Here is an 18,040-nt window from a genome sequence, read left to right as displayed (position 1 = left end):
AGGACACTGTTCGGGGAACTATTTGTACCACATGTGCTGACTACTTCCATTTTTGCAGAGATAATAAATACCTGTATCCTGATTTTGGGACTCAAGCGGGTGATTAGGGATCTAACGAATAACGACAGTGATTTGATGCCTAATGTTAAATGACTAACTAGTTTAGTTCAGTTGCATTATGGGAAATGTAGGATTTAAGGCTTGGTGAGATTCAGCCATCCTACAGAATCACTGCTTAAATGATCTTGTTTCAAGTTGTCTCTGCTAGGTCTCCTTAATTGATTTAGTAGAAATATTCCGTGGAATCAAGGGTCTGGGTTATTCCTTTTACATTGAATGTGCTCGAGGTGATTATGGGATAACACATCTAGTTTCAGTCAAGGGATTAAACATGATGGACTTCTAATTTCTCTTCGTTATTCTCAAATAAGTTGCAGACAAAGTCAATCTTAGTACTCACAAGAAATCAACACAGCATCGATAGTACATTTAGGGTTTTAATATACAGTTTTCAAGATAAAGTTCTTTGATAAACAAAGGGACAGTTTTTGGCTATATAAAAAGCTATGTAGAAACCAGTGACTAGACTTAGAGACAATAGTGGTTGTGTGCTTACATTTGTGTGACACAATTTTGCTCTGAGTGAAGAGGATACTCACAAAATTCAGAATAAACGTCCCACTGACTGATTAACAAGAATCACTTCATCAATAGTTTGAACCACGTTACTACACACTGAGCCATTAAGAATGAGCTATACTCCCAGAAAGAATGCAGAGAAAAGAGAATCAGTTTCAGGAGGTCAGCGGACACTTGTCGCGTCAAACAGGTCGGGGAAATCCAGACAAACTTTCTGATTTAACGGTAGAATCTGGGCTGGTGCTAGAGCATATAAACTGAGACAGGTTTACACAAGGGCCCACAATAGCCTGATAATGATGGTAATAAAAAGAGTTGTCAAACTGGCTGCAGGGTATTGTGTTGCAGTGCCTATTTCCTCCATTAACTTGGCTACATCCTACCTGGATCCCTTGGAGCACGTAAACTGCAGTTCATTAAAGCCAAAGGGGTTGTTGCCTGCAGCCATGGCAGGAGAAACACCCTCTTCGCTGAGTATATTTTTAACATGCCAACCCCCCACCACCCCCCGGGCACTGTCATCTCATTTGTGATTAATGTTTTGTAGCAAGATTCTTCCTTCCTGTATTGATGGAGCTGAGGGCAAGCTGACCTCCGCGCTGAGAGAGACACCCAGAGATAGTGTGCTACTACCACAAGAGCACGAGAAAACAGACAGAGAGAAGGTGTTTGGCAGTGCAGAATCGTATGTAAAAGATTCATCGCAATATACAGTATACCACTGAATATCACACCTGGGTCATCACAGAGTCCACCAGCAGCCATTGTAAGTCCTAAACACTATGAGGAATATATCTTTTAGTACATTAACAAGCAAACTAATGGCTTTTGAGCATCATTTCTGTCAGCCTTTTACACACTTCAATTACCTCCATGATGGTGGGTGACACCTTGTTTTGACCCAGGTCTGATTGGTAGGATTAAGAAAACAGATTTACAGTACAATACACTTGTAAATGTATACGCTGTGAAAAACATTTCATTTGGTTCTCCTTAAAAAACCCAAGTAATGAAACTGCCAATGTGATTATAGGTCAAGAAAAACATCCATGAAACCTCAAACCTCTTAGCTTATCGTTGCTACGCTAGTTAAGCTAACTATTCTTGCATGGCACATATGCAGACAAAAGAGGCAGCTTTTCCACGTTAACGTTCTTACTAACACAATGGGTCCTTTGTTTAAGATATAAGTAGAACAGACGCCTGTTATTTCTGGCGTCCATGGGCTAAAGACACTGTTGATTTTATTAGCAGTAGCTAGGTAGCTAACTAAGCTAGCATTAGCAGTGTGCGATGGTCAATAAAGTTATTTCCTGCCGCTCTGACTCAATTTAAAACTGAGAACCCTGTAAACGTGGTCTTGAATATACATTTCATGGCCACATAAATGAAATATTGCTAAAAGACTGATACTAAAGTTGCTTTTCCCTGACACAAAGTTAGCATTATGTGATTGTTAAGTTTTGATTGTACAATAATGGTAGCACTTTGTTTGACAGCTAAGAAAAAAAAATACTGATTTGTTTTTTTACTATAAGATTTGCTGTGGTTATTGGTACACATTTAACCAATAACTCAATACAAATTAGGCATATTAACAATGTAATAATGCAGTTATTGGCACTTTTGCTGTAATTACCAAGTGAATGATTGATAGTTAAGGTAGCCTAAGAAGCTTTTATTAAAACCTATTAACCGCTGAGTAATTGCGTAGCCTACTGGAGAATAAAGTGACCACATGTGTTCAACAACACTCAGGGCAAGGGCTTCAGGCAATCCCTAGCATCTCAGTGAAACTCTTTATTGATTTTCCTTTGTTGTTTGTATTCCACACACAACTGTAATCTGTCTTCTTGACCAAAATCCCACTACGCAGCTCGATTACTTGAGTCGAACCGAAAGGATTTGTTGTTCACAGCGCATTTATCATAAGAGCACCAAAGAAAGTGTACAGTATATACAGCCCAACGTGTAAGGCGTAACATGATACAACAGTGTAGTGCAGATATTTATTTTCAGTCCAGTCCGTGCTGAGTCCGTCCCTTCCATCGGTTCTACTCCATGGTGTAATGTTCCCAAACCTTTCACTGTATTTATATTCCCTCCGTTTGATTAGTTTCCAATCCATTTCCCTCTTCTATTCGAACCCTTTTAATTCCACTCAAGTCCGTGTTTATGTATCTCTGAGGCCAGCCCAGTTGTGTTCGAGTCCCCTGGATATTTTCTCAATATACAGTTTAAGTTTCGTTGTGTACATTTGGATTCTCCAACCCACTCAGCGCACCTCTGTCATCACTGAAGAGACACCCTGCGCGTGTTTAATTATCGTAAGCCTTGTTCCCCTGTGTGCAGCATTACATGAACTGTACATTTGCAGCTTATAGAGTCTGTAAACTGAATCCTGTATTTCTATATAGGCAGTGCATGCCCACATTTTAATTTGAGTTATTATACAAGGTTAGGCTTGATTAATTCGTCTCCAGAATTTCAACAATGATGCACTAAGAAGATGACTGGATTTATAATACAGTTTAGTTTCCCATATACACTTCATCATCCCAAGTGGTTTTTATTAAATTTAACATAGTGTGATGCGTACTGGACAATGATGTTCCTGTGTACAGTATAAAAAGTGTTAGCTTAACCTACCCATTGCATAAGGCTGTGGGAACCAGTTTCTGCTTCAGAATCTAAAGATATTAACCCCATCGAACCTCTTTTAAGGAACCAGGCATGAGATAATCCCAACTGAGTGAAGATATTTAGGCATACAAGGTCATACAGAAGGGATGTTAGTAAGTATTTGTTGTAATTGTAAGTATTACAGGTTCAGGCAGGATTGCTTAAAATAAGTACTGACCCTGTTTAGAGAGCACCCCAGGGCCTGAGTGAAGAAGATGCGTTTTGTACGCTTTGCTGTGAAATTAGGGCCATACAGGTTTCCATGAATGTAGAGGATTATTGTAAGGAATGAAAGTTAAGGAAGTAGGACACTGGCTGGATGTGATTATTCAGTGTCCAACTTTATTCATGCACCAATTTTAAAATGTGACTACACTAGCTAAGGCATATCTCGCCGAGTCCGAGAAATGCTAGCCAAAGGCTAACAGCAGGCTAGTGAGATCTCCATCCCTGATGAGGAACGTCTGTTTAGCAGTGGGAGCCGGCAGGGGTGTAGTTACTCAGCTCCCTGCGGATGGTGCTGAACGGCGACAGCTCCAGCTCGGTGGTGCACTCGTGTTCGTTATCGTCGCTGCCGGTGGCCGAGGAGGGCGCGTGGTTACAGCAGCAGCAGCAGCAGCAGTCCAGGAAGGCCCGGCCCAGGGGACGACAGAGGAGAAGCAGCAGCGCCGGCGTCACGGCGGCCCGACAGAAGAGCAGCAGCTGGGAGAGGAGATGGAGGACAGACATGGTGTGCTCGGGAACACCGGCCGCCATGTATGCGGACACTATGTTGCAGATGTTCTCGGGCACCACGCACGCTCCGTAGACGATCGCCAGCGCCACTACGGTGCAGTTCATCTGGCTCTCCAGACGGATCTGCTTCTTGTTGCTGCGCACGCTGGCTTGCTCCGCACGCCGGATCTTACGCGCCGTCACCAAGGAGCACCCGATTGTGAAGAGGGTGGGGAGGCAGAAGTAGCAGCCGAAGCACCACCACAGCCGGGCGCCCTCGTAGGTCAAACCCAGCACGTACAGCATGTCGGGGAGCGAGGTGGATATCCTGATGATGCAACGTTCGACCGGAGGCTCGTCCGGGCTTCCTGAGTCCTCGGTCACCAGTTGTCTGATGAGGAGCTCCGGCAGGGCCAACAGGAGAGCGCCGATCCAGATGACCGCTAGCTTAGCCGTGGTGGAGGTGCAGTTCTCGATCATCTCGTAGTACATCTGGACGTTGGTGGCCGCGCGGAAGCGGTCGATGCACAGGGCGCACAGGGTGAAGGTGGTCACACCGAGGGAGGCCACCTGAGGAAACACATGAAGATATATTCTTAAAATTTTAGGCATACCAAATCTAAGTCCTTTTGGTCATTCTAGGCAATGCATGTACAGACATGTCCAGGTGGCTTGAAGAGGCTTTACTTGATTAAGTCATGCTGCTTTAAAACCCCTTTTAATAACAAACAGTGTCATGAAACAGCACAGGACTGTAGGAGAAAATAACAGAGACAAAAGTCAGCTAACAATTGCCTCATAGAACTAATCTACTACTGCCAGATGGGCTGTCGCGGTTGTCCATGTCCCCAGTCTTAAATGAATAAAAGAATAACAAGAAGCAGACATAATTATCTCTCAGTCTGACATTGTCTGGCAGAATCTTAAGGAAGGGCTGGCGGGGAAGTAAACAAGCAGAATCTCCGACATCACACACAAACAAAGGCCTTTCTGCAAGTTGACAAGTCGTTTGCCAAAACGTAAGGGCACACAGTAATGGTGCACCTGACACTGGGGTAATTACAAGCGGTGGAGCAACAGAAGCACAATGGAGGGCTGTAAGCTGTGTGTGTGTGTGAGAGGGAGGGGACCACACACACAGCGTGAGAGTGGCAGGGCGGATTGAAACCACCGCACTCATTCAGTAAAATGTATGGTTCAATGAGTCTTACTAATTAACAAACTTCCTAAACATTCCTCTGTTGCGTTTCATTCAAACCTTCATGTCTCGAGCTAATTGCCTCCCGTTCTCGATGTTAAAAAGTCTGCAAATTGTCAGACAGCTCGCACATTTCCTCAGCATCTGTTGAATTAACAGTCAGTTTGTCTGAATGGGCACCCTGCAAAACATGCATCCACAGCTGTGTGTGTGTGTGTGTGTGTGTGTCCTCGCATGAACCGCTTCCTTCCAGTATCTCGCCTGCGGCAGAATCAGCCACTGATCCCCCCCCCAATCATCCCTCCTGTCTCACATTGCTTACCTTTTCTCCCTCTGCCTCTCACTTATCCCTCCTTTTCTGTTACCTTCCTCTGCATCCTCACCCGCTCGTCCCTTCCCTTTCCTTTCCTCCTTTCACATCAAATCTAATTACAACTGCCAGATTCCCAGATGGCCCTAGTGAGCCACGGCTTTTGTGCTCCAAACATGGACAGATATAGATGCACACACACCCTGCAAGATGTTCTGGGTATCTGGGTCTCTCACACACACACACACACACACACACACACACACACACACACACACACACACACACACACACACACACACACACACACACACACACTGACCTTCTGACACACATGGTTGCCAGACTAATGAAGGATACATGAAGGGTAAGAGGGGTAGATAAACCACCAACATGCTCCAGTAACTGTGAGTTCATTTTGGATTTGATTACGTGCCATTACACCCCAATCTTGCACCTGTCATTGGAGTAAAAGACAGAAAGCAGAATTATCTTTTAAGCAACATATTTTCGTTTCGTTACGTTCCTATGAGTTGTTGTTCACAGCCTGGACGGATTAATCCTTCAGGTGATTGGGGCAGCTTTGAGTGCACTTGGCAGATGTTGTCATCGTACTCTTAGATACCTACAGTATGTTGGGAAGCCGGGTACCAAAGAAATAATCAAGCAGGAGCATGTGAAGCTTGAGCTCAGCTTATTTTCATCATTTTTGTAAAGGTGTTGTAATAAAATGTCATAGCTTCACTGGATGTTAAAACTATAGAAAACCAGCGTGATTCTGCAGCAGAGCAGCACACCATACATCAATAAAGCACTTAGGAACCATGGGAAACAGCGTAGAAATATCCTATTCTAATGAATTCCAAACGCACAGAATTTCTGAGCGTGTCCTCGTGTTTTTCTGCACTATCGATAGCAGGGATGTCAGTCTGAAGCCGCTATGGCACCGAAGATTAAACAGAATTCTGCCTCCCCTGATCTCCACCATGAATAAAACACAAACACACAGCAGTTCTGCTCACTTCAATCTCTGACTCATCCGTCAGCGAGGAAACCATTCATGGAAATTGCTCCCTGCTATTTATTTCTGCATCCCACTCCAGCGGCTGAAACACTGTTACGCTGCGTGCAAGGAGTATAGTTTTAATGGAGAATAATGAGCTGTTTTTGAGAGCTGGTTTTCACTTAAAAACTTCCCCGTAGATTGGCTCTGCATCCCTGGTAATTGAAGTTGTGTTCTTTATTGTAATAGATAAAAGATATTTTATAAAGCTCTACTTGTGACCCACTCTATCCACAGCTGTACTCCATATGGTGGCTTCAGGTAAACTCACACACATCCGGCAGACATGGACAGGTGTTTGCACATGGTGAATATTTCATGTCTCGAACAACAGGCTTGGATTGGCTTTAAAGGAGGATCCTGAAACCCAGCTTTGATCAGCGTGTCGGGGTGGAGAGCGAGGGCAGGAGGAACAAGTGTAGCTTTGTAACCAGGGAGGAGGAGGGGGGAGAGAGAGAGAGAGCTAGAGAGAGTCAAGAGTCAGGCCTGGTGGGGTGATGAGGCTGAGTGTGTGTGTTTGTGTTGGGGGATTAATGCAAATGAGAAACAGGGATAGAAGAATGGAAACGAGTGGGCAGAAGAATAAAGAAGACAATAGCAGGGAAGCCCCGACATCTTCAGAGCGCTTAATGTTAATGTGGCATTTCACCCAGAATGCACCCTGTTATTTCACCTGGAGATGACAGGTCTGTTCGCATTAAGGGTGGAAATTAAACTTTGTAAATATGAGCTTTAAAAGAGGCCCTTCTATACTTTTTAAGGTTTCCCTTTCCTGTAGTGTGTTGATTTGTGTGCATGTAAATGGTCTGCAAAGGCTAAAATCCCTGAAAGGCCTCTATTGGACTCCTTGGTTTACTTTCGGAACACGGTGACATCACTATGGAACACTCGCTATGCAACTCCAGCGCTCCAACACATTGTACGTGATAGGCTAAGGGGTGGGACATCTCTAATCAGCTGACCAGTCACAACAGAGCCGGCCAGCTAACCAATCAGAGCAGACTTGTACCGGTGCTGTGTTTCAAATATGCAATTAAGGAATTATCCCATGTGATAATATGCATATGTTTAACTTTGTGATCATATTAGGGATTTTTTTTTACTACATCCATCTTAAATCTATCAACAGTCATAAAATAAATAAGGAACTTTATGTTTAAATATTGAAATGAGTCTTGATCTGAAATAAAGGACAAATATAGTTGCAAATGTAAAGGAAACTTAAATGTGTGTTTTTCTTCCCACTGAAAACGGCCAAAATTCTCAAAATTGAACGTTTTTTTCTCAGCTTAAAATTAACTTACCTTTGACTTTTTAATTTTCAGACAAAAAGACCTCTCACAGACTGACGATATGCTACCTGTAAATAACCGTTTTCCCTCTTCATCTTATACATTTCTTCAGGCTCTTCAAGGAAGGTGCCACCAAACCAGATCGTGAAAAAGGTCTTTTATCCACGACACATGTAGGGAGTCTGTCTGCACAGCAGGTGAGAAACACGTTGTCCCCTGGTGCTGTTTTCAGTAACGGCCCATTAGCTCCCTGATTAAAGGTCCTGAGAGCTGGTGGCACAAAGGCCTGGCATTATTAATTGCGTTTTAACAAGGACTGGTGGAGCCTGTGCAGCCAGACTGTGACTCCAACCACTGTCAGGGTAATGGGTGTTATCAGGTGATGAATGGGCACACACACGCACACGCACACACAGCCGTAGAACAATGAGCCAGGTAGACAGAGGGTTAATCCTGCTGCAGTCCTATTTCTAGCTGGAGTGTGTGACCCAGTGCAGGCTCCAGCAGACCATAACTCTGACCCCCCCCCCCCCTTCTGACAGCCCCCATCCGTCTAACAGCAGCAGAAAGACTCATGAACCGTATGTGAGCATGCACACACACTTGTTAGTATGTGTGTGTCTGTGCACGTCCACATTTATGCAGGATTAGTCAAATGGTGCATTTTTGGTGTGTGTGTGTGTGTGTGTGTGTGTGTGTGTGTGTGTGTGTGTGTGTGTGTGTGTGTGTGTGTGTGTGATCTCAACTTGATGTATCCAAAGCTTTTTATAGTATAGCTTTTTCTGGAGCTTTTCTTCTCAGAGACAGGTCAGTAGGAGGTAGCAGTGCCGCCTCGTTTTGACCATGATTGGCACTGATATGACCTTTGACGTGCAACCAATCAGAAGACAGCTGTATAACGCTGTGCAAGCTAGCAAGGGAAGTAACCAGAAGAAAGGAACTTACGAGCTGTTTTCCCTGCAAGGCTCTGTGTGCAACCTGGCTGTGAGCAAAGAGCAAATAGCGTGTCATGCTAAGGCAGCTTTACATGTCTATATGGTAAAGCCTGGGTTAACCTAGTTTAGCACCAGGAGTGACAGCAGAGGGAAACAGCTAGCATGGCTCCATACAAAGGCGACCTACCAGCACCTCTAATGCTCACTAAGTTACCCGGCATATCTTCATAATCTGCACAGGAAGTGTAAAAGCATCAAATTGGTGTCATTTATTCAGACCATTTTATGGCTAGATTGCAGAAACTTCCTGGACTCCTGTGGTCAACCCTGAAGTTGCCAGGCAACAGTGATCGAAAGTCTTAGAAATAGACATAACATGTTCAGCTCTTTCCAAGATAAAGTAGGAACTTTGAGTCAGTTGTTTTTCTATTATATTCCACGGACAAAAGGAGCAGTTCCTTCAAATCTTCATCTTTCTTTCCTTCATTTAAATTGATGGCAAACATCCATTGCTCTGAGCAGTGTTTCTGAGGCAGTTACCAAATGTCCTCTCCATTAAATGATATCCTGACCTGTGGCAGATTTCCCCTGGACATGAAAGGAAATGCTGTCAGTGAACAGCAGCTGCAGATCCAGATATCCTAAAGTGTCTCTCTGTTGTAATATTCTATTAAGTCTGTTCCACGTTGATCTGAAACTGTACGCTGCTCATGCCTACCAACATACCTAATTCCTAATGGTAATCACCCGATGAATATTTCATACATACATGGTTAATCACCAATTTGGTTAATTGCCCCCGACAGCAAGCCTAATCTTTGCTTCGTGGTGTTGTGCAGGTCTTGTCTCAACATTCAAAACACAGTATCTCCTCATCGCTGGACAAAGAGCTGACTGAATGGACTTACTGTCATGCATTATGGAGAGCCCCTAATTACATACCCTGCATAATTTACATATCGTCCAATTAACCGTCATCCTGGTGTCTGATAGACGGGCTGAGACACGGAGAGGGCACGGGACCAAGTGTGAGTTCATGTACTCTGTGCTGCTTTTGTATGGGCATTCAGCGTAGAAGCACAAATGTGTGTGTGTGTGCCAAAAAGCTACCATACTGTAAGGTGTGTGTGTGTGTGTGTGTGTGTGTGTGTGTGTGTGTGTGTGTGTTTCCTTTGAGGCGTGCTTCTAATCACAGATAACTGATGCAGAGAGAGAGAAAGAGGGAGCCGCCGTGGGCAATGATCAGTGAGAGGAGGCCATCCCTCCATCTGGAGCATCTTCACACACTACTGACTCTGTGTGTGTGTGTGTGTGTGTGTGTGTGTGTGTGTGTGTGTGTGTGTGTGTGTGTGTGTGTGTGTGTGTGTGTGTGTGTGTGTGTGTGTGTGTGTGTGTGTGTGTGTGTACAGGCTAGGTAGATGGACAGACAGATAGACTGACATGGGGATGAATGTACTGTATAGAAAACAACTGGACAGAGAATAGTATATCTGGTGGAAAGTAACTAAGTACATTTACTAAGTACTCTACTTAAGTACAATATTGAAGTACTTTTGCTTTACTTGAGTATTCAAATTTAATGCAACCGTAGCTGAACAAATGTTTGTTTAGCTGCTGCATTCGGGGTGTATCCAGTGTGGTTTTTAGTTCACTTGAAGTACGTTTAGTTATCGCTATAATCCATATGTTTCAAAGAATGAACAATCCCCAAAAATCTGTTCTAGAGATATAATATTTAACTGAAACTCAAACCCCCGTGAAAACATTCAATCAATTATTGTTGTCCAGCAGTGGCTCAGTCAGTAGGGGCTTGGACTGGGAATCGTAGGGTCGCCGGTTCAAGTCCCCGAACAGACTTGAAATATGGAAAGTGGACTGCTACTTGGAGAGGTCCCAGTTCACCTCCTAGGCCCTGCTGTGGTGCCCTTGAGCAAGGCACCGGACACCTCCAATCCCCCCTCCCCATTGCTCCCCGGGCGCTGCACAATAGCTGCCCACTGCTCCTAGTACTAGGATGGGTTAAATGCAGAGGACCAATTTCACTGTGTGTGCTCTGCTGTGTGCATGCATGTGACAAATAAAGAGGGGTTCATCCTCCGATTCTATCTTCTATCTATCTTATTGTACTTTTAATATATTAATGATCAAAATGGATAAATCAAAATCCACACCTTTTAGGATCAAGAAAATAGGAAAACATTGAGAAAATGATTGTCTTACTTCTTCACTACGTTGATTTTGAGTCAGCTTGCGTTTAGCATTGTGAATTAAAAACGTATTACACTCTTTCAACATGACGCCTTACTAAAGATTAAACCAGTGGGATGACTGTGTGAGATAAAACAAAGGGTTAAATGATCAAATAAATGATCAATCATTTGTGCATTATAACTTTAAATGGAATATTCTGTCATGCAACTATTAGTAACCTAATAAAAGTCATGTTTATATGTCCTATTTTTTAACCTGCAGAATGAGTATTCTTACATGTGATACTCCATATAAGGTATTTGGACTGTCACACATTGGTCATTTTACTTAAGCACCTCTGGTGATAGGTAAGTTATCATTTTTGGATATAGAAGTAGCCACATATTCCTGGACAGCCCTGTAGAGAAACCACATTTGTAATACTGATGGCAAACTTGAATGTGTGTGTGTGTGCGTGTGTGTGTGAGAGTTGTAACAGTGAATGTGTCAGGCTGATGTATGTCCTGCCATTACCACCAATTTCAGCACAATGCAATCCCAGTATATTGCAGCCCTTTCTCTCTCCCTCTCTCCCAATCTATCCTCACTCTCTTTCCTCCCTCCTTCTCTCTCTTTAATAGTCTCTGTTCCCTGTCTCTCTCCCTATCTCTCTCTCTCTTTAATAGTCTCTGTTCCCTGTCTGTCTGTCTGTCTGTCTGTCTGTCTGTCTGTCTGTCTGTCTGTCTGTCTGTCTGTCTGTCTGTCTGTCTGTCTGTCTGTCTGTCTGTCTGTCTGTCTGTCTGTCTGCTGAAACCCACTGTACCACAGACTGCCTTCAGTGTCTGACTGCAGGGTATTGTGCAAGATGTATGCACAAGGCACACACACACACACACACACACACACACACACACACACAGACACACACACACACACACAGACACACACACACACCAGACAGTTTATATAAGCGTGGGCAAAAATAATCCATTTGATTCAACTTGTAAAAGCAATTCTGACTCAAACCATGACCACATTTTCTACAGTCTTTGCAGCATGCTTTGATAACTTGCCACAGCGCCTTTATTAGCGTGCATCGCTCTGGAGTGGATGGTCGAATATTAATTTGATTTCAAATGATAATACACAAAAGGTTCACGCCCCTAGTTATTATGTAAGGGTACTTAATAAACCCTTTACTTTTCACTTTCTTTTTCTGGTTCTTCTTCTCTTGTCTTTACTGAGGACAGTTATCCAAAGTTTCCTGCTCTCTACAAGTATGGCAATATGTGCAGAAATATTCCACATTTTATCTGACGGAGGGAAACAACCGTTTGACCGGACTTCTTTCTGCGGAGTGATCTGAATGCACGTAGTCCCTTGATCCTAGCAACAGTCTGCTGTCCTTAGCAACTGTCAGAATAGCAGACCACAGAAGGTTTAGAGTTGACCAATCGGCATCTAGTATTCAACTCAATATTTCAAAAGAGGGAATTTTACTGAATTTTTAAGCGACTTAATTTGCAAATAGTGACACTTGAAGATGTTTCTGATTACTTACGACAGGGACAGACACTATCACCAACGTTGCACTATATGTTTAGATGTTTATCCTTCATTATAAGCGATTATTGCTCCCACTTTGCACGGTAACAGTGACGGCAGGCCTGTTAGTGGGAGTGCCGTAATGCCACTGAGGACACAATGAGTCTCCAGAGAGGCGCCAGATTTATGTTCCGTGATGGCCATTTGTAATTAGCTGTAAATCAGGTTTGAAAAAAAAAGGTGTGAACACAGCCATGTCCGTCTGCTAATGGAAGCACTCATTAATAATTGAGATGCAGACATAATGACCATATGAACAGGGTTCTACAAATCACACGGACATATTTAATCTTTTGATACATCTTTTCTACAGATAGTTTCAGATACATGTGGAGTGTGTATTTCATTACTTTCTTTATTATTTATCATTGTGAACGCCTGTGGTCTCATGCTGCTGAAAATACCCAGCCTATAGGCCTTCACACATAAATAAAGAGCATTATTTCAGGACAAAATACCCATTAGAGCTCACCGTTCTGCACTTGCATTACGAAATGTGTTTAGGAGTAGTGAGACAGCAGCTCGGTTCTGAATGACCCTTGACAAATGACTCCCCTGTGGCTTATGAAATGCTCACTGCTCTGGTTATTTGTCTCATAACCTACTTTGTAAGTCTTATCTAAATCAGCTTCCAGGTGACAATAGTAACACTTACTGCTTATTAGCGATGCATGGATGTTAAGCTCTGTGCATCACTGCTTAAAGGAGTCGTCTGGAATAACGCGTGCCGCCTGCAAACACATCTGTATTTTTTTTCCGCAGCAGTCTTACAATTTCGCTGCCACATCTCACGCCTAGAAATGCTTGTCTCTGAGGTTGGGACGATTCCACGCTCTACCAAACACTGAACGCAGCACCACGGGGGGCTCTTCTTCCAGGGCTTTCACTGTGACACGCTATCCAAACCACCTTCAGATTAATATGCATGTTTCCTGTTTGTGTCAGAGAGCGATGATTTAGGCATGGCTGAGTATGTGTGTCTTCATGTCAGGCCAAACGTTCACATTCCCCATGACTGGATTTTTGGGTTAAGTGAAGAACTATGTCAACTCCATAGGTTGTGTGTGTGTGTGTGTGTGTGTGTGTGTGTGTGTGTGTGTGTGTGTGTGTGTGTGTGTGTGTGTGTGTGTGTGTGTGTGTGTGTGTGTGTGTATATGTGTATGTGTGTGTGTGTTTCTCTGAATGTTCCACAGGGAGACAGTGAACCCCAGGCCGCATTAGTCACGGCCTGTTTTGACACGTGCCCACACACACACACACACACACACACACACACACACACACACACACACACACACACACACACATCCCGCAACACAAACACAGCGAAACATTCGAGGCCCTTCTTAAAAACATACTGTATAATAAATGCACTGAGACAAGTGAATACCATGTTTCAACTAACACACACACACACACACACACACACACACACACACACACACACACACACACACACACACACACACACACACACACACACACACACACACACACACACACACACTCCATATAGATTGCCATTTGTGAGTAGGTTATTAAAGTTATTAAATAATATCCCGTGGTCTTTGGATAGCTCACATGCAATGTATCACAGGGAGGGGGCTCCTTACCCCACCCCATCATTAAAACATACCATAGCCTATGCACTCCCAAAGTGTTTGCAAATTAAACTGCACATCAGATACTGTCTGTGTTACAGTGTGTGCGGTCAGCGGGGACAGAGCGAGGTGCAGAAGCAAAGAGAAGCTGCTGCAGGCTCCATTGATTTGGGATCCTGAAGGAAAATGAGCAGACTCCAAAAGCACATTCCTCTAGGTGTGACCTATTTTCCCGTGGGCCTATTAGCACTATCTCTCTTTTAAACGCTATACACCTGCATTTCAAAAGACCAGAGAGGAGGATTGGATTTCCAAAAGTCCTTTCACTCTGGAATAATTAATATGATGCAGCTCTGTTCACATTCTGGGAAATCAAAGCTCTACATCCCCGAGTTAATCAGGTGGGGGGGACGCTTACTGAAGCTGGTTTTGAGGATAAAAGCGTATACTGTTCACCTGCTCACATCCTCACTTCCTGATGATGTCACAGCCCCCCCTCCCATCCCTTCCCCTCCTTGTCTGCAAGCTCTGTCTCCAGGGGGCGGAGTCTGGGTCGCCTGCTCTGGCTCAATGCCTTGCTTGTAGAAGCTGGAGAGCGTCAGACTCCCTGACATCCAGCCGTCTCTGACTGTGATTACATCTGCTGCACTGCATAGCAAACCTCTCACTTGCATGCAACTCAGACGCAACCAGTGCCATTGCTTTCATTTTGGTTTGACGATAACGCGAGGCAACCCATGAAATAGTTTTTTTTATGCACTAGTGCTTTTTGAGATTTAGCTGCTACTGTATTAGATGTTTATATTTCACTTTCTTTGTGCATGGGTAGATTTCTCCTAAATTCACCAAGGTTAGCATTAGATAGATTTCAGAATTCTAAGTCATCTAAATATTAAACAGGTGAAGTCTGAAGAAGATGTCTAATAGATTCATTGTTTGTTACCATAGAGTCCTGCAAACATTTTTGGATTTCGCAATACAGAACTTTAGAGGCTGTTTTTCGAGTTGTTTCTCCCAGAAATGTCCACTTCAGTAGTACTTCCATACACCACACTTTCCAGTTATATTCCTATCTATACTCAGAATGCTCACAGAGGGCTTTGTGAATAAACCATGTAGAGCCTGAGTTTATACAACCTTTTATTCCTAGTGTCGAACCTGTTTTTGTCCGTGGAAATTAGTCCCCCTGTCTGGAAATTCAAAAACGCCTTAGACAAGAATTTAGACCCTAGCCATAACCAATCCAGATGCAAATGAGCTTATTTGCATCTTAACATACCATTTTAAACACTTGTAGGGTAAACATGCCCTTCCTACCTGGGTGTGTTTCCCCTTTAAAATACATCTGGGTTCAGAAAACTCCCTTAAAATCACATGCGCTGTGTCGTCTTATCTGTGCGTCCCTCCTCCAGCCGGGCCGTGACAATAACCCTTTGAAAACAGGCTTAAGACCCCGAGCTGGAATCCCCTGATTTATACAAAGGACATTCACCTTGCTGGTGAATCTGACACTGGTGTGATTGCAGTGAGCACACAAAGGGATCATCAGGGTGTAAACAACCCTGTCTTGCCTCCTCATGACACACATTTAAGAGGCTGAGAGTGTATGAGAGGGTGCAGGAACTATAACATGTTTTACTCAATGGATGGGATATAGAGCTTTATCCTTGTGTGTATTCATGTGTGTGTGTTCCCTGAGGGTAAGGTGAGGCTCTCTGTCCACTAGCAGGTGTACAGGTGACAAACAGCCTCCTTGTGATTGGCTGAAGAGAAATCCTATATGTCTTTGAAACTGAAACTCAACTCTATCAGTCCCTTTACTCGTGTGAATCCGTCTCATCCCCTGCAGCAGCAGATTAAGTGTTGTTACTGAACATGTGTGATCATTCAGTGTACATAACACTGGTTGAGCCCTATTTATCATGTGTCATCCTGCAGGAAGCAATGCTAGGCTACACCCAATCATACTGAGACCTTCAGAGCGGGAGTAAAACAAGGAGGAACAGAATAACTTTACCTCCACATAGGGCACCACTTTGCAGGTGAACTCCCCCAGCAGCCAGGACTTGGTGAGTTCATGAAACACCACCATGGGCAGGCAGAAGAAGATGAGCACAAAATCCCACACAGCCAGGTTGGCCAGCAGCGAGTTGGAGATGCTCTTCATGTAGTAGTTCTGGCACACGATGCACAGGATGGCAATGTTGCCCGCTATGCCCACCAGGAAGATGACCCCGGAGACGCAGGTGATGGCGTAGGCGCCGTAGGTCTCGCTGGTCACCGGGTAGAAGGGGTTCTTGATCTCGTCCCCAAAGTCCTGCGAGCTGGGAGGCGTGATCGGCGTGGCGTCCCAGGGGTTCTCCTCCCTGAAAGTGATGAACTCGGGCCTCCTCGTGAAGAGGTCAAAGGGCAGGTCGGTGGAGGTGAGGGCCTGAGGTTTGGGGATGGGTTCCCAAGACTGAGCCAAAGCCCCCACGTTTTTGTTCAGCCGGGCTCTCCCCCTCTTGGAGCCTTTCTTATGTTCATCTATTGTGCCCCTCCTGTGCCTGTCAGCCTCCTCGGGGCCCCCTCCCCAGTCTCCCCGGCCCATTGAAGAGGGCTTAGCTGCATTGTAGTGTCCACCTGCTGGCGTCCCCGTACTACTAAGACCGCCATTCAACTTTATCCTCCTATTGTGGTGGCGCGTCGGGTCCCAATGTGAGGCAGCGTGGGGCTCCTCCACGGGTGTCACAGTCCTAATAAAGTCGCGTTTGTTGTGTCGCCTTGTCTCCCCAGCAATTACCCTCTTCCATGGGTGAGTGGAGTTCAGGGGCCCTCGCATAATTGCCCGCTGCGCCTCCGAGGACGCACCTGTGGCGTACCCCGGCGAGTGCGCACGGTCCCAGGCTTTGTTGTGGTGACTCTCCCGGAGCGACCCGTGGAAAGTCCGTGCAGAGTGTGCTCCGGCGTTGCTGTCCGCCTTAACTTCTCCATTATTTCTCAGGGATAGTAATACATGTGCGTGGGCTAATATCACAAACAGCGTCCAAGGCGGCAGAATCTGCATGGTCCGGGAAATTTTGAGCGCAGATTTAATCCTCACAAGTGCATCTTCATACCTCCGTGCTCCGGTCAGTCAACACCCATGTTGGAAACAGCCTGTATGGAGCTCTCAAGTAAACAGCTCCATTCATCACCAACTTGTATCCTTGTATTTCTGGCACTATGCGGTATGATCACTCCCGGAGTCACTCCAGTCTCCAAAGTGTTGGCATTACGGAGCAGGACAGCGAATCAGAGCCCGGATCCAGAGAGAAGGAGAGGAGGTGGAGAGGGAAATGCTGCATATTATATATAAACTGCCGCACAATCTGCACAGCATCCAGGCTCCAGCTGTGGGTAGAAGCATCTGAAAGGGGCGATCCTCTCTCTGTGTTAGCGCGGTAGTTTGGTGGGTTGGGTCCTCTGGCAGCAGCAGCAGCGTCAATGCGGTGCAGTCTGGGTAAAGCCCACTAGGTTGTGATGCACGGGAGTGGAGAGAGAGAGGGAGAGAGAGAGAGGGAAAGAAGAGGGTGGGGGGGATCGGTCTTTTTTCTCGTCGCTTCTCACCTCCTCTTCGTTCTCCTCGAGTAGGACCGTGGAAGAAAATGGACTCCCCCGGCAGCTAACCCCGATCTGTCACTCCTCATCCATCACGGAGCATCCAGCAGCCCCGCAGTACACTACAGCTATATAGCCCCCCACCCCCCGCCAGAGGAGCCAGCCAGCCACGCCCGAGAGACGAGCTGATATTCTTATTTTAACGCACAAGCATATGCAAAAACCACTTGCA

At 44.9% G+C, this 18,040-nt stretch overlaps 1 protein-coding gene across 1 annotated transcript; it reads right to left on the bottom strand.

Annotated features, from left to right (window-relative positions):
- Positions 1–500: 500 nt before the first annotated feature.
- On the bottom strand, positions 501–17,657 carry gpr37b (G protein-coupled receptor 37b). The gene is made up of 2 exons (XM_063905140.1): positions 16,247–17,657; positions 501–4,605 (listed from the first exon to the last, which is right to left on the bottom strand). Exons 1-2 carry the CDS (start codon positions 17,273–17,275, stop codon positions 3,790–3,792), a joined length of 1,845 nt encoding a protein of 614 aa, XP_063761210.1. The 5' UTR covers positions 17,276–17,657; the 3' UTR covers positions 501–3,789.
- Between the last annotated feature and the right edge of the window lie 383 nt (positions 17,658–18,040).

The sequence above is a fragment of the Eleginops maclovinus genome, chromosome 17 (assembly GCF_036324505.1).
Source record: "Eleginops maclovinus isolate JMC-PN-2008 ecotype Puerto Natales chromosome 17, JC_Emac_rtc_rv5, whole genome shotgun sequence".
NCBI lineage: Eukaryota > Metazoa > Chordata > Actinopteri > Perciformes > Eleginopidae > Eleginops > Eleginops maclovinus.
Note: the sequence above shows the minus strand (reverse complement) of the source record. Positions and strands in the feature narration are given on the sequence as shown.